This window comes from Chiloscyllium punctatum, chromosome 7 (assembly GCF_047496795.1).
Source record: "Chiloscyllium punctatum isolate Juve2018m chromosome 7, sChiPun1.3, whole genome shotgun sequence".
Lineage (NCBI taxonomy): Eukaryota > Metazoa > Chordata > Chondrichthyes > Orectolobiformes > Hemiscylliidae > Chiloscyllium > Chiloscyllium punctatum.
Window position 1 is genome coordinate 90,920,874 of NC_092745.1, and position 26,501 is coordinate 90,947,374.

At 40.2% G+C, this 26,501-nt stretch overlaps 1 protein-coding gene across 4 annotated transcripts in view; it reads left to right on the forward strand.

Moving 5' to 3' along the window:
• The window catches only part of osbpl9 (oxysterol binding protein-like 9), a 229,836-nt gene that overhangs the window by 194,465 nt on the left and 8,870 nt on the right, over positions 1-26,501 (forward strand). For all 4 annotated transcript variants that reach the window (XM_072574282.1, XM_072574283.1, XM_072574284.1 and 1 more), the window contains 7 exons: positions 7,348-7,457; positions 8,974-9,092; positions 10,361-10,446; positions 13,029-13,203; positions 19,829-19,913; positions 21,877-21,987; positions 25,679-25,742. In XM_072574282.1, coding sequence (XP_072430383.1) covers positions 7,348-7,457; positions 8,974-9,092; positions 10,361-10,446; positions 13,029-13,203; positions 19,829-19,913; positions 21,877-21,987; positions 25,679-25,742 — 750 coding nt within the window. The remainder of the gene's footprint in view (positions 1-7,347; positions 7,458-8,973; positions 9,093-10,360; positions 10,447-13,028; positions 13,204-19,828; positions 19,914-21,876; positions 21,988-25,678; positions 25,743-26,501) is intronic.

Here is a 26,501-nt window from a genome sequence, read left to right on the forward strand (position 1 = left end):
TACATGTAACCATAAAAAATCACATCAAAGTTCATTTCTCTTTTAAGTCACTTTGAAAGACTGCATTGATGGCTTCCTATGCTGTTAGGCATCAAATTTTGTCTGGTAATGCTCTCATGAGAAGTTTTGGTAGATGTCATTACATGTATGTTGTTGTATTGTCATACAAATGCTGAAATAGAGAAGTACTACTTGTGAGGTCAAAGAGGATTGTGTAATCAGTTTTGTTCATCTTCCGTGACAAAGCAGATGAAGCAGATAGTGCATTTACAATATACTACAACAGATCCGAACCAATTATGGTAAACTTAACCAATTTGATTGCATAATGTTCTTTAATGTATGTTTCTTGCCAAGGAAAGTGTCATCATTTCCAGACCAGAATGAGGATCCTATTTCTTGTTCAATTTAGGTACAAATTTTGTGAGAGAACTGAACTGTTCAATTTATGAATATAGTGAAGACAATCTTAGTAGAAAATTATACATAATAGCAGTATTTATACAGAAACTCTTAAGTTTAAAAAATAGTTTTCAATTAGCTTTCATGGCCTTAAAGTCCAAAATGTTGTTCAGATCTGCATTGAAAATATAAACTCTCATAATATATCCTGTGTGAGATGTGTATATTTGAATTGTAATTTCAAGATGTTTGTGATTGTACCATTTTATACTTCTCCTTCAATGTTCTGGTTATCTCAAGGACTTATTCTTGACCCCCTTTCAGGGAAGACATGTCATTTCATAAACTTGGTATCCTCACTACCAGCAGATGGTATCATGTTGGATGACCAGAAATTGCACACAACAATACTGCAGTTACCAATATAATAATGATTCCATTGTGGGTGTCTTCCTTTATTAGCTGAAATGTCAGGTTAAATATTTGGACACTGGATCTAAACTCAGTAAAATTTTGAAACATAAATCTTCAATCACATTTGTTCAAAGTGTAAGCTTTTGTTATTTTTCACATTAATTATAAAATAAACTTTGAATGATATAATCAAACTGTTGATGAATGCTGTCTTATAAGATGGAAAAGAAAGGTTGAAAGTTGCCCTCTCAACAAATTTATTATATGATTCACTATGTTTTGTTTTATTGTCTTGTATGATGTGTATAGACGTGTTCAGTGGTACTAATATAAATGATGAGGTGGGTATAGTTAGCATAACAGCCTAGACAGGTGATATTTGTTAGTTTGTTCAAATCGGCATTATATCTTTTTGTTTATATTAATTCTTGGGATGTTGGCATTGCTAATTAAGCCAGTATTTATTACTGGTTTCTCAATGTCCAGGAGAAGGACATGGTAACCTGCTGCCCTGAACTGCTGCAGCCCTTGTGGTGTAGGTCTCCCTGCAGTATTGTAACAGAGAAAGTTTTAGGATTTTGACCCAGCAATAGTGAAGCAACACTGATGTAGTTCTGAGGCAGGATGTTGTCTGGTATGGAGGGGAACTTTCAAGAGATGGCATTTCTCGGCACCAGTTGTCTTTGTCCTTCCGATGGTAGAGGTTGCATGGTTCGAATGTGCTCTTAAAAGAGATTTGCTCAGCTACTGCTGTGCATCTTGTCTGGTCCACAGTGCTACAACTATAGGTTGGTGGTGAAGGGAGTCCATGTGAAAGGTGGATATGATACCAATCAAAACAGTTGTTTTATCCTGGATTGGTCAAGTTTCTTGAGCATTGTTGGAGCTGTTTCCTTCCATGCAAGTGAGGAGTATTCTATCTCACTCCTGACATATGTCTTAAAGGTGGTGAACAGGCCTTTTATAGTAACAAAGTGAGCTAGCAGCCTCTGACCTGCTAGTGTAACCAGTGTGTGTGTCGGAGGTTCAGTTCAGACTCTGTGTCACAGATGACCACAGGATGCTGCTTCCACAATGGTAATGGCATTGAACATGTGAGGTGTTGACTCGATTCTCTCCTGCTTGAGCTGGTTGTGAGGCACTTTTATACGACACTTGCCACTTACTAGCACAAGCTGGATGCTGCTTTTGTGTTTGAGGTTTTCTGAATGCTGCTGAATATAGTGGAAACCTTCCCACTACTTGTATTTTGATGGTGGGAAAGTCATTGAAGCAGATAAATGTTGCATGGCCCAAAACACTAATCAAAGAGTTTCTACAGTGATGTCCCATGACTGAGATGATTAACCTCCAACAACCACAATCCTGTGTTATTGTATTAGTAGAGGTCAAAACAATAGAGATTCTTTCCCCTGCCCCCCCCACAATTTCCATTCCCATTGATTTTATTTTTGCTAAGATTCACTTTGGTGTCATACTGAAATTGAGTGAGTCACTCTCACCTTTTTAGTTCAGCCCTTTTGCCCATGTTTTGCAAATGCATCAATCTTTCCTTTTGCACTGATGTTCTAGGCTGTCCCACTATTGAGGATGGGGATATTAATATTAGTTTTAGAATTGTCCACGATTGTTGACAATTAGTTGTGGCAGGACTGTAAAAGTTAGATTCAATCCATTGGTTGCGTGATTACGTGGCTCTGCGTTAGGAAAGTTCATGACGTGATTTGGAACCTTGGGTTCTAAAGTGCACAAACTGATACATAACTTTGGGCTTGTTTTGTATTTCGGAGATGTTTGCGTAAGATAGCATCATCCAGAAATAAGTGGTTACTTAGAAAGGAAATGGCCTATTATATCTGTGTGGTAGTTTAGCAGTTTCCAAAACAGTCAGGATAGAAGAAGATCTCAGTGGCTTAGAAACTAATAAGAGAAAGGCTTCAGAAAGAAAAAAAATTCAAAATTGCAGAGAGAAAGACATTCATTAAAACTTTTGAATGCAAAGAAGTGAAGCTGTGCTAGTAGATTTTTTTTAAGGTTCTAATGAAGAGACATTAACCAAAGAAGATAGCATCGTGTGAATGCAGACATTGTCCAAAAAGAAACTAAGTAGAGCCATGCCAAATGATTAAGGAATTTCAAAGTGAAAACAAATGCTTGAGTATCTTTTAAGGTAGTTGTTGAAGGTAAAAGGATGGAATCATTATTTCTGATATTTGTAATAAGACCATTTCAAAGAATTCTTAAATAATATACTATAGTTCTTTTTTTTCCTTTTCTGTGTTAGCCTTTTGCAAATATGCAGTGTCTGTTTTCCGTGATGAATAGAACTGTCAAACCTGGTATCACTCTGGAATCTGACTTGGCTAGTACTACCATCAACTAGGATTGTTGCACTTGTCAGTTGTGTGTTGTCTGTGTTGTTTGACATGCAAATAATCCTGTGTTGTAGTTTCACTAAATTGACACCTCATTTTTGGCTATGTCTGGTGTTGCTGTTGGCATGTCCTCCAGTACTCTTCGTTATGTTACGATACGATGGGTAAACCCTTCTGTTAATTAAATCAAACACACAGAAAAGCTCACCTTGCCTCATAATCACGCTCTCTCTCTCTCGCTCGCAGCGCGCTCTCTCTCTCCCCTCTCTCTCTCTCTCGCTCGTGCGCGCCCTCTCTCCCCCGCGCTCTCTCTCTCGCTCGTGCGCGCTCTCTCTCCCCCGCGCGCTCTCTCTCCCCCGCGCGCTCTCTCTCCCCGCGCGCTCTCTCTCCCCGCGCGCTCTCTCTCCCCGCGCGCTCTCTCTCCCCGCGCGCTCTCTCTCCCCGCGCGCTCTCTCTCTCCCCGCGCGCTCTCTCTCCCCGCGCGCTCTCTCTCCCCGCGCGCTCTCTCTCCCCGCGCGCTCTCTCTCCCCCGCCGCGCTCTCTCTCCCCGCGCGCTCTCTCTCCCCCGCGCGCTCTCTCTCCCCGCGCGCTCTCTCTCCCCGCGCGCTCTCTCTCTCCCCGCGCGCTCTCTCTCTCCCCGCGCGCTCTCTCTCCCCCGCGCGCTCTCTCTCCCCGCGCGCTCTCTCTCCCCGCGCGCTCTCTCTCTCCCGCGCGCTCTCTCTCCTCGTGTATTCTCGCTCTCTCTCCGCGCGTGCCCCTCTCTCCGCGCGTGCCCTCTCTCCGCGCGTGCCCTCTCTCCGCGCGTGCCCTCTCTCTCCGCAGCGTGCCCTCTCTCCGCGCGTGCCCTCTCTCCGCGCGCGCCCTCTCTCCCGCGCGCGCCCTCTCTCTCCGCGCGCGCCCTCTCTCCGCGCGCGCCCCTCTCTCCGCGCGCGCCCCTCTCTCCGCGCGCGCCCTCTCTCCGCGCGCGCCCTCTCTCCGCGCGCGCCCTCTCTCCGCGCGCGCCCTCTCTCCGCGCGCGCGCCCTCTCTCCGCGCGCGCCCTCTCTCCGCGCGCGCCCTCTCTCCGCGCGCGCCCTCTCTCCGCGCGCGCCCTCTCTCCGCGCGCGCGCCCTCTCTCCGCGCGCGCCCTCTCTCCGCGCGCGCCCTCTCTCCGCGCGCGCGCCCTCTCTCCGCGCGCGCCCTCTCTCCGCGCGCGCCCTCTCTCCGCGCGCGCCCTCTCTCCGCGCGCGCCCTCTCTCCGCGCGCGCCCTCTCTCCGCGCGCGCCCTCTCTCCGCGCGCGCCCTCTCTCCGCGCGCGCCCTCTCTCCGCGCGCGCCCTCTCTCCGCGCGCGCCCTCTCTCCGCGCGCGCCCTCTCTCCGCGCGCGCCCTCGCTCGCTCTCCGCCCTCGCTCGCTCTCCGCCCTCGCTCTCTCCCCGCGCTCGCTCTCCCCGCGCTCGCTCTCTCCCGCGCTCGCTCTCTCTCCGCGCTCGCTCTCTCTCCGCGCTCGCTCTCTCTCCGCGCTCGCTCTCTCTCCGCGCTCGCTCTCTCCCCTCGCTCGCTCTCTCCCCTCGCTCGCTCTCTCCCCTCGCTCGCTCTCTCCCCTCGCTCGCGCTCTCCCCCTCGCTCGCGCTCTCCCCTCGCTCGCGCTCTCCCCTCGCTCGCGCTCTCCCCTCGCTCGCGCTCTCCCCTCGCTCGCTCGCGTGCTCTCGCGTTCTCGCTCTCGCGCTCTCCACTCGCTCTCCACTCGTGCTCTCTCTCGTGCTCTTTCTCATGCTCTCCCCCCCCCACCCCTCCTCTCGCGCGCACTCACCCTCTCTTTTTCTCTCCCATCTCTGTCTATTTCTCACTATTTCTCTCTCTCTATCTGTATTCTCTCTCTCTCTCTCTCTCTCTCTCTCTCTCTCTCTCTCTCTCTCTCTCTCTCTCTCTCTCTCTCTCTCACTATTTCTCTCTCTCTCTCTCACTATTTCTCTCTCTCTCTCTCTCTCTCTCTCTCACTATTTCTCTCTCTCTCTCTCGCTTGCGCTCTCTATCTCTCTCTCTCCTATCTCTCTCTCTCTCTCTCTCTATCTCTCTCTCTCTCTCTCTCTCTCTCTCTCTCTCTCTCTCTCTCTCTCTCTCTCTCTCTCTCTCTCTCTCTCTCTCTCTCTCTGTATATATATTTCTCTCGCTTGCGCGCACGCTCTCTCTCTCTCTGTCTCTCTATCTCTCTTTCTATGTCTCTCTACAAGACAACAAGAGTGTGTTTAATAAAACACGACTTACATCATAAGTTGATTGCTCCCTACCTGGGGGAAAAAAATTAAATGTTGTCCAAGTTGGCCTGTCTACGTAGGATCCTTGCAATTTGAAGTTTATTTACTGTGAAGTGCTCTTGAAATGTTTTGACCAAATGAACACATGCTTCTGCTACAATTAAGAATGTTGGTATTGCAATGCCAGTTTGACTGAGACAGTTTCCCACAGTGTAGGCTGGTTTTGAGGATGTTAATCATCTGACATCATATTGTAGACCTTCCTCTGTTCCATGATGACAAGTGTGAGAGAAGTGGGAGGAGTGTGGAGAAGAAAGAAGTTTGAAGTCATCTGTGAGAATGGCACAATGTAGAGTCAGATCACACAATATTGCTTTCATGTTAGCATTGGTATGCAATTGCAGACTTCTGAAAGAGGATATTAACCAGGGAGACCATGTGATATTAGAATGTTGACAAAAAAATTGAGAATAGTTGCTCGTAACACTAACAATTTTCATACTGGTATGGTAAAGACAAAGTAATATGTTTAATTGTACAACTTCTTTTTCAAAATACCAAATGTGTAATTTTGTCAAGAGATCTATTGGATATCTATAAGCACAGGCGATGGTGAACTTGGAGCAGAAAAGTTGGGAACTACTGTTTCAGAAATTATTTATCAGATTTCAAATTTTCATTGTGTTCTGGATTTTTTAAAATGCACTTGGCACATTATTACTTTATTATAATTGTTCAGCTCATTTTTGAATCTCCACCTAAAAGTTATGTTAAAAATTAGATTTTAGATGTGTCAATTTGCATTAATTGATTTAAGCTTTATCTAGATTTGTTGTTCTTTATCAAAATACAGGGAAGTTGTTTTATATTTTCCCTTCCAACTGCCCATTTAAAAAAATTGCTTTGTGGCCGTTAAAGGTTTTGAATGGACTGGAGGACCATTAATGTGATTCAGATTTTCAAGAAGGGTGGTATCAATATACCAGGAATGACAGACCAGTGGGTCTCACAGGAGTCATAGGGAAACTGATGGAGGTGTGTATGATTAGTAGGGATAGGGTGATTAAATAGCAGCTGTTTCCCTCAGTTGAAGGGTCAATAACAAATGGGCCATAACTAAAAATTAAAGGAGATGTGAGGAAACAATCTTTTCATCCAGAGTGTGACGAGGGTGTGGAATGCACCATCTGGGAGGGTAATTGAGGCAGGTGATCTCACAACTTTTAAAAAGTACTTGGTTGAGCGCTTGAAGTGTCATAACAATCAAGACTATGGTCCTGGTATTGTGAAGTGTGATTAGAATAGATTTAGTATAGCTTTGACAGTATTGACTCTATGGGCCAAATAGTCCCTTCTGTGCCGTATTGATTCTATGAAAAATGAGAAATTATGCAACATAATTGCACATTTATCCATTCATGACTGCTGTAGATATGCTGTGGCTTTTTTTGGAGATGATTTTCATGATATTAGGACAACATTAGGACAACATTAAAGATAAGATAAGATACAGTCCTCCCATGCATTTGATATTGTATCGAGTATTAGTTATCTTATGCTACAGGTGCTCTTTGTACCTTTTTATTGTTAATAGTGTAGACAACGGGACCTCCTGTGGTGCAGTGGTAGTGTCCTAATCCCAGACAAGGGAGACCTGGGTTCATGTCCCACCTGCTTCAGAAGTGTGTCTCTGAACAGGTGGATTAGAAAAACAGGTTACATTTTAAAAGAAGTGTAGACAAGGGAATTAACTGTGAAACTTATTAGTATATGCCAATTTTAAATTTGTTGAATGAGGGAAACTATTTAATCATAAATATTAGAAATAACTGCTGTTTAAAGAGCCATTTGCAATAAGAAATTATTTCTTAAATACTCATCAAATAAATTTTTATTTAATGCCATTTTTAATATTTTTGTAGCTCAATATCTCCGGTAGTGATCTCTCACAGCAACACAGGTGGCAGTCTGAAGAGACCAGACACCACTGAATCTTTGAATTCATCCATGTCTAATGGAACAAATGATACAGGTACTGTTTTGCTGAACTGCATCCTTTTCTTAAATTGAGAATTACTCTTTGAAAGGAACTTCCAATGTTACTTGTTGTCATTTTGCTAAACTAATTTTATTACTAGAGGTGCAGCTTATAATATTTTGAAGGAAATATAATTTTCCATATTTTCATGCCTAAAGCTAGTTTGCAGTAGCTTCCTGTCTATAATATTGAATAGATGAGTGTCACATCTGTTCATTAGGAAGTTCAAGAATTATAAATCTTATGCAAATTAATGCAATCGCTTCTTTTTCTGAATCCCTCTGTAGAAGAAGTAGCATGACTAAAATGTTACCTTTAAATAAACATAACAATTAGGACCTTCTTAAGGACATTGCTCCCAGCATGAATTAATTACTTATTACTACATTAATTACTTTCAGAACTTGCTCTTTTACTGTATTTTTGTCTGCTGTTTGCTTTGCAATGTGTATGTACATCAATACGTATATAACAATTTTTTTCATGGGTTTCATGTGCTGTGTGTATTTATTTATCTACGGTGACGTCCAACATTGGTCAGTAAATGAAAATTTTAATATGTGGGATGACAGCAGCTGTTGTCTGTGATGCTAACATCACTAAAGTAGAAACAATGTCCCTTGAGAGCAATAGCCTGCAACTATCTTCTGACAGTTGATGCAGAAAAATTTATTGGAAAATGTTGAAGCAGAAATTTATAGAGATGACTAAAGTGCATTTAAAAATCATGACAGAAGGAAATGTAGTTTGTGGAGAGGCAATGTGGATCTTATGACACAACATATTCAAACAAAATGTCCAGTGTTTCAAAGTGCAGAAGCAAAAAACAGAATTTGTTGGAAATACTGAGCAGGTCTGGCAGCATCTGTAAGGAGAAATCAGAGTTAACGTTTCAGTTCAGGTAACCCTTGTCAGAACTGAGGAAGTTCCGAGGAAGGGTCATTGGACCTGAAACGTTAACTCTGATTTCTCTTCACAGATGCTGAGCTTTTCCAGCAACTTCTATTTTTGTTTCTGATTTACAGCATAATCAGTTCTTTTGGTTTTCAAAGTGCAGATTTTTTTTGTCACATATTAACATTATCATTAATTCCAGTTAACCTTTAATTAACTTTCATTTAAATAGATTAGCAAATGGATTCCCAAATCAGGCCAGATCTTCTTCAGATTTCTGTTTTGATATATCCAACAGTGAGATTTTCCAATTAATTGCATAAACTTTGACAAAGAAGTTATTTTACACATGATATTGCTCCTGCAACAGTGTTCATACTGTGTATAATAATAGAATTGGTTCCTCATGGACACCAGGAGTACTACTAGACTAATAAGAAATTAATTTGACAACAGTATTAATGATTTATAAGCAGGTCTCCTGTGAATTATCCATGAAACTATGGACTTCACCAGGTTAATTAGTAAAATCAAATTTTAAAATGTAAAATTGGTAATTTAAAGTTCTCTAGTCTCCTTTTACATATTATTTCTAATTCCTTGTTTTATTTATCAGAGCTGTTTGACACACATGATGAAAGGGATGATGAAGGTGAGGGGGAATCTGTGGAAGAGCATAAGAGTGTCATTATGCATCTTCTGTCTCAGGTCCGACTGGGCATGGACCTGACCAAGGTAAGGACTTTGAAGCATCTGAATTATAATTAGGTTTATTTTCACATGTATTCACTTAAGAACCATGAAATGTTTACAAAGGTGCTACTTGCAGTGGAAACACTAATGTTGTTTTCAGAAATGCTATTCTGAAGGTGAATAAACAATGGTAAATCTTACTATCTGCATTCTTACTATCTGGTATAGAGCCATTGGGAAAATAATCATTATACATCAGTACTTAATTGTTGATCAGCAAAGTGTTACGACATGGTGGTGAACCCTTCTGTTAATTAAACCAAACACCCAGAGAAGCTCACCTCGCATCAAATCTACTAAACTATGAGTGACAGAGAACTCCCAAATTTCAATATTTAAAGAAAATAATATAAATTTATTCTTTAACTCTAAAAGTAAACATTAAACAACAACTATTCACGACTCTAAGCCCCCTTTCTCTTATCTGCTCATTATCTGTCTCCAACTCTATAACAATATGCTGTTCCATATAAGACACATTAAAATCACATCAACTTAATTTCAAAGCTACACTGCGGCTGTTGTCTTCGATGTCTGTCTTCCGGTTGCAGATTTCCCTGGGTCGTCGTCTTTCTTTTTACTGCAAATATGTTTCCTATGGAAAGGTGCCTTTGATAGAGAGTGTTCCCTAATTTTTGGGTCGTGTTCATGGCAGTTGCTCTGTCCAATTTTCAAAATGCCTGCATTTTTATATCCCCAGCATTGGAGTGTCTCATTGGTTCAATGTTTGCAAAACAACAATTTCAAACTCAATTGGGATTTAGTATCCTGGGGCATAATTTAAACTGGTTAAACTTGAATTATCAGAACAGCAATCAACTCAGGTATCCATTTCACAGCCAAATATTACATATTTTCAATTTTCCCGTATCTCTGGGACTGCCATCTAGTTATATCACACAGGTGCTTGTAAGCTCTGAGTTCAGAATTCTTAAAGGTACAGTACAGTGGCTTCAACTTCATAACACCAAATACAAATTATTACTTTTGGTTTATTTTGTCAGTTTCTTGAAAACCACCCTTATTTCTGTTGTTCTTGTTTACTGAAATTAATAAAATGAAAATTCCAATGATAGAAACATACATACAAGTTAGAGGAGGTGTAATCTGAGATTTTTCCATTTCTTTTCTTTCAAAAGTATACTTCTTTATTTATTCTATCATTAATTTATAATCTAACTCTCTTGCACAGAACCATCTCTTTGTTTTAATTTTCAAGACACCATTGAAACTTTTCATTTAACTTGCAGGTGGTTCTTCCCACATTCATTTTGGAAAGGCGATCATTGTTGGAAATGTATGCTGATTTTTTTGCACACCCTGATTTGTTTGTGAGGTAAGTATTCTTACTAATGTCATAACTGTTGCTGGAAAGGTACACTGATTCCTTTCTTGTCTCGCTCCTCCATTGGCATAATAAATTTAAATTTAACCAGAATGATGAATACGGGCAATTATATTGGTTTGAGTTTGAATCTGGTTTAGTATTAGAAAATGCAATCAAAACAGATACCATGGATTTCTCAGGAATACCCCCACTCCTAGTCCACAAATTTAGTGTCCGTTAGTGATACTTTGGATCTCCAGATGTTTTTGTTTTTCTTCATTCATACACAGGCTATCACTGGATAGGCCAGCATTTTTTTTTGTCCATCCCTAATTGCCCAGAGGGCAGTGAAGAGTCAACCAACTTACTGTGTATCTGGAGTTACATGTAGGCCAGACCAGAAAAGGATGGCAATTTTCTTTCCTAAAGGCCATTAGAGAACCAGATGAGTTTTTCCATCAATCAACAATGGATTCATGCTCAACATTAGACTCTTAATTCCAGATGTTTATTGAATTATTTTGTTTTGTATTATGTGAATTTATTTTTATTATTCTCATTAAGATTTCTCAAGGTACTTGAGTTATTCAGTTTTTGTTAATCTGACCTTGAAAATGTCTCAACAGCTGCTCCTTCGTTGACTACCTCAATGACTGCTCATATTCTGGATGTTCATCTTTCTTTCAGAGGAGCATGGTCTTTTAGATTCTTGGAAATTGTACTCCAGCACTGATGGTCACAACTCCAATATTTCACAAACAGCAAGCTTTAGCAACCCAGTATTGCTTCTGGGTTCATTTCCTAAACTCCAATCTGCCTTAATAGCACATGATTTCTTCTGAGGTTCCACAGCTTTCAAGATCCTTTTGAAATCCTGATGTCAGGTTTTTTTTCCCCAAGGTTTTGCACACAAGATGCAAATCGCACACACCAAACTGCAAAGTTTAATAAAGCTGTTAAAGTTTAATAAAGTTCGTACAAGCTAGGTCACTCCTCCTGATACACTTTGAGGCATGAAGAGAGACCCTAAACAAAGAAAATGCATCCCCTTTATGCAAGTCAGTTGGCAATGCTTACAGACACTGTGACCACTCCCACATAGTCACATGCCACTCAAGATACCCCAAGTCACATGTTACCCTAGGTACAATCGCAGGATGAGATCATCCTTGGAGATGATGCAAATGCTAATGCCCTAATCCTGGGGAATCATTATGCAGACGATTTCCTGACTCAGTGATTCTCCAAGGCAATGCAGGTGCGACATACCTCTGGCTAGAAAGTGTTCCTAGTTGGAAGCAATGAATTATAGTTTAACTTGACAATAGCAGGGGGATAATAATAAATGACTGTGAATTAAGTGTAAATTACAAAGGATAGTTATCGCATTCTGCATGCTTTTTGTGAAACAGAATGTCATCCCCACCCGCCTCCAGAATGTTCAGTTTTACAGTCTAACTCTTTAACATTAATGTCCAGAAAGATATTCCCATTTAATCTTTTAACATTACACTGACTCCATACGTAGCTACCTGTAACCTCTCCCTAAATTCTGACAGTGCAGAGTAATCCAACTGTTCCTGACCAGGTACTGGGTCCCCAATTACACAGACTTGTTGTACGTCAGTTGCCTTTTCAGCAGTCCAACTCGTTCTTTTCCACATGGATTTTTTGCATTTTCTTCTCCAACTACTTATGTCTCGGAATTGGTAATCTGTTACTCCTGAACAGCTTTAGTAAGACATTGAAAACGTTGTGACAGGCTCAACCCTTGTTCAAAGACAGGATTAAGTGTAACTAATATTATAGCACAGTCAAAACTAATCAGCAGGGGGACTCAAATGTAGCAATCCATTGAAACTCTCTGTGCCTTGAATATTGCAATATTTATGAAGTGCTTCATCTCACAGCACAAATATACATACAGATAATAAAGGAATTCATCACATCAGGTTAATTTGACTGTTGCATTGATTTGAAAATCCTGTAATTATGATAATTCATTTCTATGTCATTTGGGACTGGTTTGTAAACATTTTTTACTTAAAATCTTTATTTAATTTAAGTTATCATAATTTATGTATAGCTTTATGAAGATATTTTAATTATTAAGAATTTCTTTAGTAATTAGGTTAAAATCTTGAGCTATAAAGATTCTTCACATATTGTATTGACTCAATGATGAACTTTTATATGTGACCTCCAATATTGTATCTGAGCCTGGAGAATGATGTAAATTTGTAAGTTTAGATGCCTAAGTCCCTGACATCGCCTTGTGACCCTGCCTCCTCCAAAGCAGTGGAATTGAATTACATACGTTGGAGGTCTATGTTGACTGAAGATCAAGTACTTATTCTAGGAGAGAAGAAAAATAATCAGAGAGCCTAAGTTATTGCTTGTGCATCTTGTTATGCTGGAAAATTGGCAGACTGCTAAGGCAGGTCTTTTGTCCCAATTCATCACTCTGAGAATAACTTATCGGATCAATTACCTGATCACAGAGCCTTTCAGAAGGTTGTTCTTGCCACATCTGTTGTAAGTGATTACTTTACTCACCAATGAAACAAAACTTTCACATTTTGTTTCTAAAGTATTGTAGACCAAAGTGACCCAAGAGACCGAATGGTACAGGTTGTCAAATGGTACCTGTCAGCCTTTCATGCTGGTCGCAAGGGATCTGTCGCTAAGAAACCATACAATCCCATTTTAGGAGAGGTATTCAAATGTCATTGGAATCTCCCTGAGAATGAAGTAGAAGATAATACAGTAAGTTGCTTTTTCTAATTATCATTTGTTGTGGTCCCAACTGATGTTATCGGAAAAGACTGATCTCTGAAAGAAATTTAATATGTTGGTTTTAATAAGATGGTCTTCTACTGAAAAACAGGCAAACAGTGGTACAGCTTTGGCTTAGGCAATAAACATTACATTGTCCGAGCTTAGTCTTTCTCAGTTTTGCATAACCCCCTCAGTTTTAACCATACACTTCTGGCCTGGAATTTTTATATTAACTTCCTTACAATGAGTTAACTTCTTCTTGAACTGTCCTAAACTGCATCCCTTTCTCAAAAGCAACTGTTTCATACATCTAGCTTCACCCATGACTCTTCAAACCCCACACACACACTGAAACCATCTCTTTTCTAAACAATAGGTGCTCCCCCAGATCAAAAGATGTAGAATCAATTTCTGACCTCTTAAACTGAAAACCTAAGGTACAGCTGTTTACTTTGTTCACTTGTAAAAGCCTCCCTATGTAAACAAATTCCCATAAGCCTTCCTGAGCTATGTCTTTAAGATTGTGTTTTTAATAATTAATCACCGTGGCTAGGGAAATACCTATATTGAATTAATTAAATCACTTCAGACGTTCAAAATGTGTATATCAATTGTTCAAAATTCAGTCCCAAAATAAATTATATTAATATATGTATAAATCACATGCTCATAACATACATTTTGGCTGTAAAATTAGTTTAATTTCTGAATTTCTTCCCGCAGTCAGAATTGTGCCATGAATGTCAGTTAAAGTACACTTAATACAGAAAAAGATAATGCTTATGTCTTATTAACTGAGAGGAAAGATCACTCTTGCAAGCATAAAAATTGTTGACAAAGAATTCTAACAAATTCGTTCCAGTTCACATCTCCTTGAAAAGTACTCTTTCCTCCTAACAAACCTTTACACAACGTCATTACATTTGTGGGCGGCACGGTGGCAGAGTGGTTAGCACTGCTGCCTCACAGCACCAGAGACCCGGGTTCAATTCCCGCCTCAGGCAACTGACTGTGTGAGGTTTGCACATTCTCCCCATGTCTGCGTGGGTTTCTTCCAGGTGCTACAGTTTCCTCCCACAGTCCAAAGATGTGCAGGTCAGGTGAATTGGCCATGCTAAATTAGGTAAGGTAGTGTTAGGTAAGGGTTAAATGTAGGGGTATGGGTGGGTTGCGCTTCGGCGGGTCGGTGTGGACTTGTTGGGCTGAAGGGCCTGTTTCCACACTGTAATGTAATTTAATCTAATTAATTCTTTCTTCCAATTTCTCATTTCCTGTCAGTTTTCTTTTGCTTGATTGTTATCAGCATATTCTGAGAATTTTATGCTTGTGTTTATGCCTGAACTAATGCCGCCCGTTGATTCTGTGTTGGACTTCCATCTAGTTGATTTAATTCAGTGTTGGTTTGTATGTAGCTGCTCTCTACCAAACCAAACCATCTCAAAATTCAGTCAGGCTTAAAATAGGTAAATGAGAAATACATCTACCAACACATGAAAAGATCCTATGCCCAAACGTTTGATTAAAATGTCAAACTGAAATCTGCCTGCAACATTTCCATTGTAAGCAATTGTTTCAAATGTTTTGAATCTCACCAATGAATGATATTCAATGAGACATTAAAAGAAAATCAGGAGCTATTGTGAAATGAAGAATGAAGCAGTTTACAATCTTAACTTTTACCGCCCCAAAAGCTTTTCAAATGTCATGCCTTCAATTGTAAAAGATGCTAATACCCAACTGATTTGATTGCATGTCCTGAGATACATATAATTTAGAACATTTTAGTTTTCCAAGAATATCTCTAATTTTCATGTAGCACCTTTTTAATGTAGAATAATGCCTCTTTGTTCTCAATCATCTTGCACAACACTCGTTGCCATTAAATGATGAACAAAGATGCTGAACTGCAGGGATCCAGCTATCTGGAGTATTAATAATAGGAGGCAGATGAATTGCCAGATCTTCACTATAGAGGATGTAAGCAACATCTCAGAAATTTGAGAAAGTCATCAGGGAAGCAAATCATTGGAAATGAAGGTGAACAGTCCCTGGATCGTATTTTCCAAAACTCCTTGGACTCGGAGAAGGTTCCATTACATTAGAGAATGCCAAATAGCTGGGAGACAGAAAGTAGACAACTGCAGACCAAGTGGTTTAACATCTGTCATAGATTTTTAGAAACTATTATTAAAGATTATTATCATATCAGGGAATTTAGAAAAGCTCATGAGAATTAGACAGAGTCCATATGATTTTATGAAAGAGAAATCAGGTTTAACCAAGTTTTTGAGTTATGTGAGGACGTAATATGATGTTGATAAAGGGGAAACCAATGAATGTGCTGTACTTGGACTACCAGAAGCCATTTGATAAGGTTCCACATGAAAGGTTATTGTGAAAAATGAAAGATCATGTTGTGAAAGGTAATACATTAGCATGTGTAGTGTAACTTCTGTAGTGGAGAAAATGCTTGAATCTATCATCAAGGAAAAAAAAAGCAAGACATCTAGATAGAAATTGTCCCATTTCATGAGTTCATGTATTCATGAAAGGCATGTCACACTTAACTAATTTACTGGAATTCTATGAAGACATTCCAAGCATGGTGGACAATGGGGACTCAGTAGATGTGTACCTGGATTTCCAAAAGGCATTCGACAAGGTGTTGCAGAAAAGGCTGCTGCATAAGATAAAGGTGCATGGCATTATGGGCCAAGTATTAGCATGGATGAAGGATTGTTAACCAACAGGAAGCAAAGAATGGGAATAAGTGAGTGCTTTTCTGGTTGGTGATCCGTGACTGGTGATGTGCGTCAGGGATCAGTGTTGGGATCACAATTATTTACAATTTATGTCGATGATTTTGAGTTGAGGACCATATGTAGTGTGTTAAAGTTGGTGATGACACCAAGGTAAGTGGTAGAGCAAAGTGTGCAGAGGACTCTGAAACTTTGCAGAGGGATATAGATAGTTTAAGTGAGTGAGCAAAGACCTAGCAGATGGAGTACAATGTTGATTACTGTAAAGTCATCCATTTTGGTAGGGCTAACATTAAAAAGGACTATTATTTGAATGATAAAAAATTGCAGCATGCTGCTGTGCAGAGGGACCTGGGTGTCCTTTTGCATGAATCACAGAAGGTTGGTCTGCAGGTGCAACAGGTAATTAGGAAGGCAAATGGGATTTTCTCCTTCATTGCTGAAGGAATTGAGTTTAAAGGCAGAGAGGTTATGTTGCAGCTGTATAGGATACTGGTGAGATCACACCTGGAGTACTGCATGCAGTTTTGGTCTCCTTACTTGAGAAAGGATTTACTGGCACTTGAGAGGGTGCAGAGGAGGTTCACTAGGTTGATTGTGGAATTGAGGGGGTTGTCCTATGAGGAGATACTGAGTAGACCGGGATTATATTCATTGGAATTTAGAAGAATGAGAGGAAACATAAAATTATGAAGGGAATAGATAAGATAGAAGAAGGGAAGATGCTTCCACTGGCAGGTGAAACTAGACCAAGAGGGCATAGCCTCAAAATTGGGGGGAGCAGACTTAGGACTGAATTGAGGAGGAATGCCTTCACCCAAAGGGTCGTGGAAGTCCCTGCCCAGTGAAGTGGTTGAGGCTTCCTCATTGAATGTTTTTAAAACTAAGAATATTTTGAAAAGTAAAGGAATTAAGAATTATGGTGAGAGGGTAGGTAAGTGAAGCTGAGGCCATGAAAAGATCAGCAATGATCTTATTGAATGGTGGAGCGGTCTCAAAGGACCAGATAACCAGGAGCAGGAAAAGGCTCTCCTGCCCTTGTGTGTCGAAGATTGGGTTGGCAACAGGACGTAGAGCAGGCAGAATGGATCATTTCCTGATTAGCAAGATTTTATAAGTGGAATGCCACAATGATCAGTGCTGGGCTATCAACTTTCAAAAATTTATATAAATTACTTGGATGAGGAGACATAGGATATGGTTGCTAAAATTGCTCATGATACATAGATAGGTAAGTTGAGCAAAAGACATGAGGCTAAGAAGAATGTAGATAAGTGAGTGGGCGCAGATCTGGTAAACTGAGTAGAGAGTGGAAAATGTAAAGTTGTTGATTTTATAGGGAGAATACAAATAAAGTATAACATCTAAATGGTGAGAGATTACAGTGCTTTGAGATGCAGCAGGATCTGGATGTCCTGGTGCATGAATCACTGTTCAGGAAGTAATTAGGAAAGCTAATTGCTATTTTTATAAATGACCTCGATGAAAGGATAGACGGATAGGTTATTAAATTTGTAGATGACACCAAGGTCAGTAGAGTTGTGGATAGTGATGAAGGTGTTGTAGGTTACAGAGAGACATAGATAAACTGCAGATCTGGGCTGACAGGTGGCAAATGGAATTTTAATGAGGAAAAGTGTGAGGTGATTCACTTTGGAAGGAGTAACAGGAATGCAGAGTACTGGGCTAATGGTAAGATTCTTGGTAGTCTAGATGAGCAGAGAGATCTTGGTGTCCAGGTACATAGATCCTTGAAAGTTGCCACCCAGGTTTCTTAGGATTGTTAAGAATCCTAGGTAAGTTAGCTTTTATTGGTAGGAGAGATTGAGTTTGAGAACCATGAGATCATGCTGCAGCTGTACAAAACTCTGGTACAGCCACATTTGGAGTATTGCGTACAGTTCTGGTCACCGCATTATGGGAAGGATGTGGAAGGTTTGGAAAGGGTTCAGAGATTTACTAGGATGTTGCCTGGTGTGGAGGGAAGGTCTTATGAGGAAAGGCTGTGGGACTCGAGGCTGTTTTTGTTAGAGAGAAGAAGATTGAGAGGTGACTTAATAGAGACATATAAGATAATCAGAGGGTTAGATAGGTTGGATGGTGAGAGCCTTTTTCCTTGGTTGGCAATAGCTAGCATGAGCAGACGTAGCTTTAAATTGAGGGGCGATAGATACAGGACAGATGTCAGAGGTAATTTCTTTGCCCATACTGTAGTGGGGGCGTGAATGCACTGCCTGCAACAGTAGTAGACTCTCATTTAAATGATCATTGGATAGAGATATGGATGAGAATGAGATAATGTAGGTTACTTGGGCCTCAGACTGGTTCCACAGGTCGGCGCAACATCAAGGGTGGAAGGGTCTGTAATGCGCTGTAATGTTCTATGTTCAAATAGAATGTTATTATTTATAGTGAGCAGAATTAGCTGTAAAACTAGGGAGATTATGCTTCATTTATATAGGGTATTTGAGACCACACCTGAAGTACTGTGCACATTATTGGTTTCCTTATTTTAGAGAGGACGTAATTACATTTAAAGGAGTTCAGCAAAGGCCAGGTTGTCAGGAAAAGTTGTACAAGCTAGACTGTATCTTAGAGTCTAGAAAAATAAAAAAGACATCTGATTGAAACATCTTAAGGTCTTGGCAGGCTGGATGTGGAAAAGATATTTTCTATTGTGAATGTAGAACTAGGGGTCATTATTTAATGATTTGGCAAAACTAAGAGTTTGAAGTGTACTTTAATTGCAAGATCTATGTTAATTAGAATTACAGACTGAAGTTTGAAAGGGTTAATGTAAAGGTCACTAGTCATGATTAGTTACGACTCATTCAGGTATAAATATGTTTTCACAAGTTTTACAGAATTTATTAAGTCTATCCTAATGATACAAAAGAAATTATGCATAATAAAAGAGATTTGCAGCCAATCCACATTAGGGCCCCAGTTTGGGGTACTGATTTGACGAGGCTTCAGGATCTTGTTCTGTTCTGTTCTGAAGTTCTTCTTGTCTCTTCAGTCTAAGTTTTCATGCATCAAAGTACTAAAACCCAGACCTTATTAACCCTCGCTAGCTACTACCAGTTAGGCCATTCATGCATATATCAGCATGTAGTGTCATCTTCTGGTGATTACGAGCTTCCCAAAGAGAGTTCTGGAGCATTTATAGATATTCTGTAACTACAGCAATATCTTGTGACTCCACAATAACTATTGATATCTAAAACAAGTTAAAGTTCACAATGACTATGCAAACTAATATATTTAGGCCTGTTACACATCACCTATTACAAAACAAATCTATTTTAAAACATAGCTGTGTCTTTGAGTAAAAGTTGTGCCCACTTCAATCATTCTTACATGTTAGTAAGTTTAAATTCAGCTGAGCCATAAAACAGCAAATATAAAACCACAAGCCAGTGACTTTGCTTTTGACCTGACTATATGACTTCTTCCTCACGTAAAGTGCTTGACAGTCAATCAGATTAAAGCAGGACATAATTTAATTCGCCATGCTGAATCAAGTCAAAATTTATCAAGATTTATTGAAAAATAACTTCATTCATTACCAGCAATGTAACAGGAATAGTATAGAGTAAGACAAATTCTAAAATGGTAAAGGAGAAGCACAGGTAATATATTTCGGTAAATTACTCATCAGTCTTAATGAATTTGGTTTCAGCATATTTCTAATCCAGTGGTCTGATTTATGCAACAGATGTTTTGTAATTTGTTTTTAGCAAACCTGTTCACATTGAACCTCATGTTGCAGTGTACGGATATAAATAATTTTGCAGAGGTTTTGCATTTCTAAGTACATTTTTATATGCTCATATTTGCCCCCTTTGTCACAGGAATCTGTTGCTGAAGGTCCAGTTCCAGAGGCTAGCCTGAATAGTGTGACATTTGTAGCAGAGCAGGTGTCACATCACCCACCAAGTAAGTTTATTTCAATAATCTCATTAAATATACCCAACTAGAAGTTACATTCTTTTTATTATGTGACCTTTGTTACCATTTCCCAGGCAGGCGACTTCACTTTTCTGGCATTTAGAACTAGAATATGACTGGCAAGACCTGAGAGTTTGCAGAGTAGGTTTGCTGGAATGGACAAGAGATTTAGGTTGTGTGAAGATATAAGAGAATGTGGTATTGTACACATTAGAGCATAGAAGGCTATGAATCTTAAAAGACGTTACAATTGAGAAGTTTTGATTAGAATAAATAGGAAGGAGCTGTTTCTGTTGGCAGAAGGGATAGTAACCAGACAACATGGAGAAAGATAAGTTGCAAAAGAACTGCTGGGAAAATGAGAATTTCTTTTTTAATGCAGCAAATTATTGAGACCACTGGAATCGAGCCCAGGTCCCTGGCACTATGAGGCAGCAGGGCTGACTGCTGAACAGCCATGCCAATAGAGTCAGGCTCTAAAGTTGTTGAACTCTGCGTTGAGTCATGGTGGTTGCAGGGTCCCCATTCAGAAAATGATTTTTTCTTTCTTCGAGCTTACCTTGAGGCTTGCTTGCATACTGCAACACATCTGCAACAGAAATGTTGGTGTGGGAACATGATGGTGTATTGAAATGGCAGGCAACTGGAAGTTCAAGGTTATTTTTGCAGACAGAACATAGATATTTTGCAAAGAAATCACCCAGTCTGTGTTTCGTTCCCCAATGTAGAGGAGACCATGTTGTGAGCAATGATACAGTAGACTAGATTGAATGAAGTGCAGGTAAATCACTGCTTCACCTGGAAAGTATGTCCGGGACCTTGGGTGATAATGAGGGAGGAGGTAAACAGCCAGGTATTACACCTACGATTGCATGGGGAGATGCCACGGAATGTGAGGAGATATTGGGAATGGAGAAAGAGTGGACCAGAGGGAATGGACCCATTGGGAGTCAAAAATATAGATTGGAATGCAACCTTGTTGAGGTGTTAATGGTGTGAACCCTTGATTTTGTGCATTTTTTGTTTACTAGTTACCACTGTAATCTAAGAAACCACGCAAGACTTCAGAATGTTGCAGCATTCTCTAAAGAAACTGAGTAAAAATCTTATCCTATATTTTATATTGGAGTAGAAGTCATTGTCCTTGTGATCCAATATTTAACAAAAACTGCGAATGTGTTTATTTCCATCAGTTACAGTCTCTTAATTTGGATACTCCCTTCAGCCCAGCTATCCAGAAGGCAATCTGCATTGATGTTTATTTGTTTTCTGATCAGTCAACTTGTCTGGTGGTTTATACATTTTATACCCTATACTCTGCAGAACATTTTATGATATAATAATTGACCAAATTTTCAATTCTAATGAGCAGTTTCAAAAGACATTTTTTCTCCTTATTTGGGTAACCTGTCTGTATCTTGATTACTTGTCATGAACAACCTACACTTTCTCATTTTTCTGTAGCCCAAAGATAATTTGATGAGGTGCACAGGCCTTTTAATTTTTTTGTTCATTCAGCAGCTTAAAGAGGCCAACTTGTACTTGGCCTGTGCAGAAACCTTCAGAGTGTTGTATAGCTTTGCAGCTTACATGGAAAATTGCTCACAAGTTATGCCAGAACAATTTACTGCCCTGCTTTTTAACCATCCGTTATACAGGACAGTACCCTTCCAATTTCAACTTTTCAAGGATAGTAAATTTGTTTTGGAGAATTTCACTTTTGTCTGCCCGTGTATGAAGGAATATGACAAAAAAGTGGGAATATGGTAGAATTATTTTCTCACATGGGGAGGAAATACCGACTTGGGCTGTACGTGCCAAAAAGCCTATTTAATGCTGTAAGTTTTACATATTTCCATATTTTGTCAGGCAGTTGTGCAATTTATTACAAACTGTTAATGGTCCAATAAGGGAAAATTGTCTTTGTCATAATAATCTTTTTTTTCCACAGTTTCAGCATTTTATGCAGAATGTTTCTCAAAAAGGATACAATTCAATGCTCACATCTGGACTAAATCAAAGTTTCTTGGAATGTCTATAGGAGTACATAATATAGGACAGGGTAAGTTTCTTTCCCAGACTTTCTACAAAGATAGCTGTTTTCATTTTATCAAACTTCTGGAAATTTTTGAAATTTTCTTTCAGTCATAGAGATGTACAGCACAGACCCTTTGGACCAACTCATCCATACTGATCAGTTATCCTAAATTAATCTAGTCCCATATTTGGCCCATATCCCTCCAAGCTCTTCCTATTCATGTACTCATCCAGATGCCCTTTAAATGTTGTAATTGTACCAGCTTACATTTCTTTCTCTGGAAGTTCATTCCATACTTGCACTATCCTCTGAGTGGAAGAAGCTGCCCTCCAGATCCCTTTAAATCTTCCCTCTCTCACTTTAAACCTATATTCAACCTTCAGTTTTGGATTCCCCTACCCTGGGCAAAAGACCTTGACCATTCACCCTTCAAGATTTTATAAACTTCTGTAAGGTCATCCCTCAGCCTCCAGCACTCAAGGGGAAAATAGCTCCAGCCTATTCAGCCTCTCCCTATAGCTCAAACCCTCCAACCCTGGCAACATCCTTGTAAATCCTTTCTGAACCCTTTCAAGTTTCACAACATCTTTTCTATAAAAGGGAGTCTAGAACTGAATGCAGTATTCTGAAAATGGCGTAACTGATGTCCTGTACAGCCTCAACATGACCTCCCATCTCCGATTCTCAATGCACTGTCTACTTTTGTTATGTCTACTTCTTCCTGCCCCCTTTCTACTGAAGAGTTTAGCTCCGCGATTCAATTGACAGCAGTCATTTCCCCCCACCCCCAATAAATGCCTAACTCACCATTATGCCTGAGTCTTTGGCCACACTGGGTATCAGTTGTAGTTTCATCTCCTGTGATCAACACTGGCAGATTCCCAGCTAAGTGTTTCCATTTATGGATCAGGTGCAGGAATGATGGCTGACTTTAATTTCTCTGAACTAAATACACTGCAACCTCGAACTGTTGCTTTTGAGATGAGCTCATACCGTACAGACCAGTTTAAGAGCCTCGAGGTTTTGCTGCAGCTCTATAAGACCCTGGTGAGATCACACTTGGAATAGTGTGTCCAGTTCTGGTCGCCCTATTATAGGAAAGATACGGATGCTTTGGAGAGGGTGCAAAGAAGGTTTACCAGGATGCTGCCTGAACTGGAGGGATTGTCTTATGAAGAGAAGTTGACTAAGCTCGGACTTTGCTTGCTGGAGAGAAGGAGGAAGATAAGTGACCTGATCGAGGTATACAGGGTAATGAGAGACATGGATAGAGTCACTAGCCAGAGACTTTTCCCCAAGGGCAGGATTGACTGGCATGGGGGGGTGGGAGGGGGTCGGGGTCATAGTTTTAAGATATTAGGAGGAAGGTATAAAGGAGATGTCAGAGGTAGATTCTTTACGCAGAGAGTTGTGAATGCATGGAATGCGTTGCTAACAGTGGTGATGGAAGTAGAGTCATTACGGACATCTAAGCGACTGCTGGACATGCACATGGACAGCAGTGAATTGAGGGATATGTAGGTTAGGTTATTTTATTTTAGACTAGAAATAATCATTGGCACAGCATCATAGGCCGAAGGGCCTGTTCTGTGCTGTATTTTCCTATGTTCAGTGTTCTAGACCAGATGATTGAACTTGTGGTCTTTTTCGATGCAAGATAGCGACTTTGCTGGGGAAACTGCAGTGCTTTTAAAAATAAGTATGCAACAACCATTTAAACTGCAATGGTAATGGTAAATTGGTAACTGTGGATTCTCCTCCAGATGGAATTTATGCTAACAGAGATCCGATGGCTTCTCTCCATAATTTGAATGTTTGCTTCACAAACACACCGTACTATACTTGATGCAGATATGCCTGGAAGCAGAGAAGTTGATCAAGAAATAGTCTTGTCCAGACATGCCAATGTTTTAAATCCGTCATTTCTGCAAATATCTACTCACAAAAATTTACTGGGATTCTGAATTAAGAGCAGGAGATGCTGGAAATAATTTACATATCTGGAAGAACCTGAGGAGAAACAGTTTAGTTTTTTTAACATTTAAATATGGGCAATAATGAGGGCATGAAAACTGAGCGGACTAAAGTGAATTGGCAAATTGGGTTAAAGGGTAGGTCAGTAGAGATGCAGTGGCAGACTTTAGAAGAAAATTTCAGAAGGCACAGAAGAGTAAGAAAAATTTCAATGGAAGGATCTACCATTCGTGGTTAACTAGAAAAGTTAAAGATAGCATCAAACTTAAGGAAAAAAAGCATACGATTGTGCAACAACAATCTTTGTCAGAAGATTGGACAAACTGTGAAAAGCAACAAGGTTAAAACAATGACTGCAGATGCTGGAAACCAGATTCTGGATTAGTGGTGCTGGAAGAGCACAGCAGTTCAGGCAGCATCCAAGTAGCTTCGAAATCGACGTTTCGGGCAAAAGCCCTTCATCAGGAACAAAGGCAGTGAGCCTGAAGCGTGGAGAGATAAGCTAGAGGAGGGTGGGGGTGGGGAGAAAGTAGCATAGAGTACAATGGGTGAGTGGGGGAGGGGATGAAGGTGATAGGTCAGGGAGGGAGGTGGAAAAGAAGATAGGCAGCAGACAAAAAGAAGTTGAAGACGAATTAGAGGTGAACCACGTGAAGGCAAGGAAATTGAAACCAAAGTCAATAAAATTTTCTAGTCTAGAGTGAGAGCAGGAAACTGAAGACAAAATAGGCCACATCTTGACCAGAGAATTCCTCGACAGTATCTCCATTACATTATCTCTCCTATGCCAGGAGCTTGTTCCCCTTTACTATAAATGACAAAAATAATGGGACAAGCATTCACATCTCCTACCCTGGATCATACGTTTTTTAAAAAAAAAAGTGCATTTCTGGAAGTTGTTAGCAACTTCTGCTACTTTGGCTTTATGATGTAGGACTCCGTTCACACGTAGAGAAAGGAGTCTACTACTTTTGACCTTCCAAACCTGCACCATCTCCTGTTTAGGAGGATCAGGGTGACAGACACATAGGCAGAACAGTACCACCTGCAAGTTCTCCTCCAAAATACTTTCATTGTTGGGAGTCAAACCTCTGGAACTCCATCTCTGTTAGTGCGATTAATTTACCTAAGCCATGTGGACTGCACTGGTTCAAGGAGTCAGGTCCCCACTACTTTCTCAAGTACAATTAGAGGTGGGTGGTAAAAATGCCAGCCACATGCACAAGAGGAAATGACAGATGCAATCCGAAGAGTTTTCTGCCGGATGTGATAGCTGGAACCAAAGACTGGTATGATGCCTGAGGCCCTGCTTCAAGAATAGGATGATAGAAACACATTTTTCCCATCTCAAAGACACTTTCTGATGACAAAGGGAATCACACATCATTTTTGGGCTGCCGTGCCATGCCAATTAGTAGTTACAGTGGGAACAGCAAATATGAGCACGACACGTGGTTAACATTTCATGTGTCATTTGTAGCAGAGCCTTTCATAGATTGATCTCTTCAGCCATCAGCAAAAGTGCAACTATCTCATCCCCAATAGATTTGCTGCATGTCTATCATCTTACACAGATTGAAGAAGGCAATGATGTGTTGTTGACTTTTATTATCAGAATTCTGATTTTTTGTTTTAAAACTTTACCTTCATTAATTTTCAGTTTATCTTGGGTTTTCCTTGGCATGGACCACTTTCCAATTCCACTTATCCACACTAAAAGTTTATTTCTTTCGTTTGACAGGGTGTGTCTCTCTACTTGATTATGATGAGCATTATATTCTCACTTTTCCAAATGGCTACGGAAGGCAAGTATTGTCTGAATATGCTACCACTTTAAATGTTCATGTCCATCAGTATGCGTTACAATAAACCAATTTGTTTATTATCTGCTGTAGTGTCTTCTCTTCCTCCGTGAAGTGGGAACATCTGGAGTTGCCCAAGGATCTATCTTTGCTTGCCTCTCTTTTCTTATTTACATGCTACCCTTTGGTGACTTCTGCAAACAAACAGCCAGTTCTCATGTAAAAATGACAACGTCCAACTTACCTCACAACTACTACTTCTCTCATTTCACTATTGCTTCTAAATTACTAGACTGCTTAACAAACAACCAGTACTGGATGATCAGAAGTTACCTCCAAATTACATATTGGAAAGACTGAAGTTACTGTCTTTGGTCCCAACAACAACTCCACAATCTAGTTGCTGACTCCCCTGTCTTCTGGGCAACAGTCTGAGGCCAAACCAAAATGTTTGCAAACTTTGTGTTATAGTTGACTCAGCAGTGACCATGTATTCACTCCATTAATAAGAACATCTATTTCCACCTCTAACATCAACTGACTCCATCCCACCTCAGCTCACAAGCTATAAAAATGCTAATCTGAGGCTTTATTGCCTCTAAACCAGGATTAATTAATCAAACCTACTCTCTCCTGGTCTCCCACCCTCTAATCTCTGGAATCTAACATTATCTAAAACTCTGCTTTGCTTGTCCTTACTCTCAATTATCCCTGTGATCTCCAACTTGCTAAGGCTCTGATTAAGCAATGCTTAACTCAATT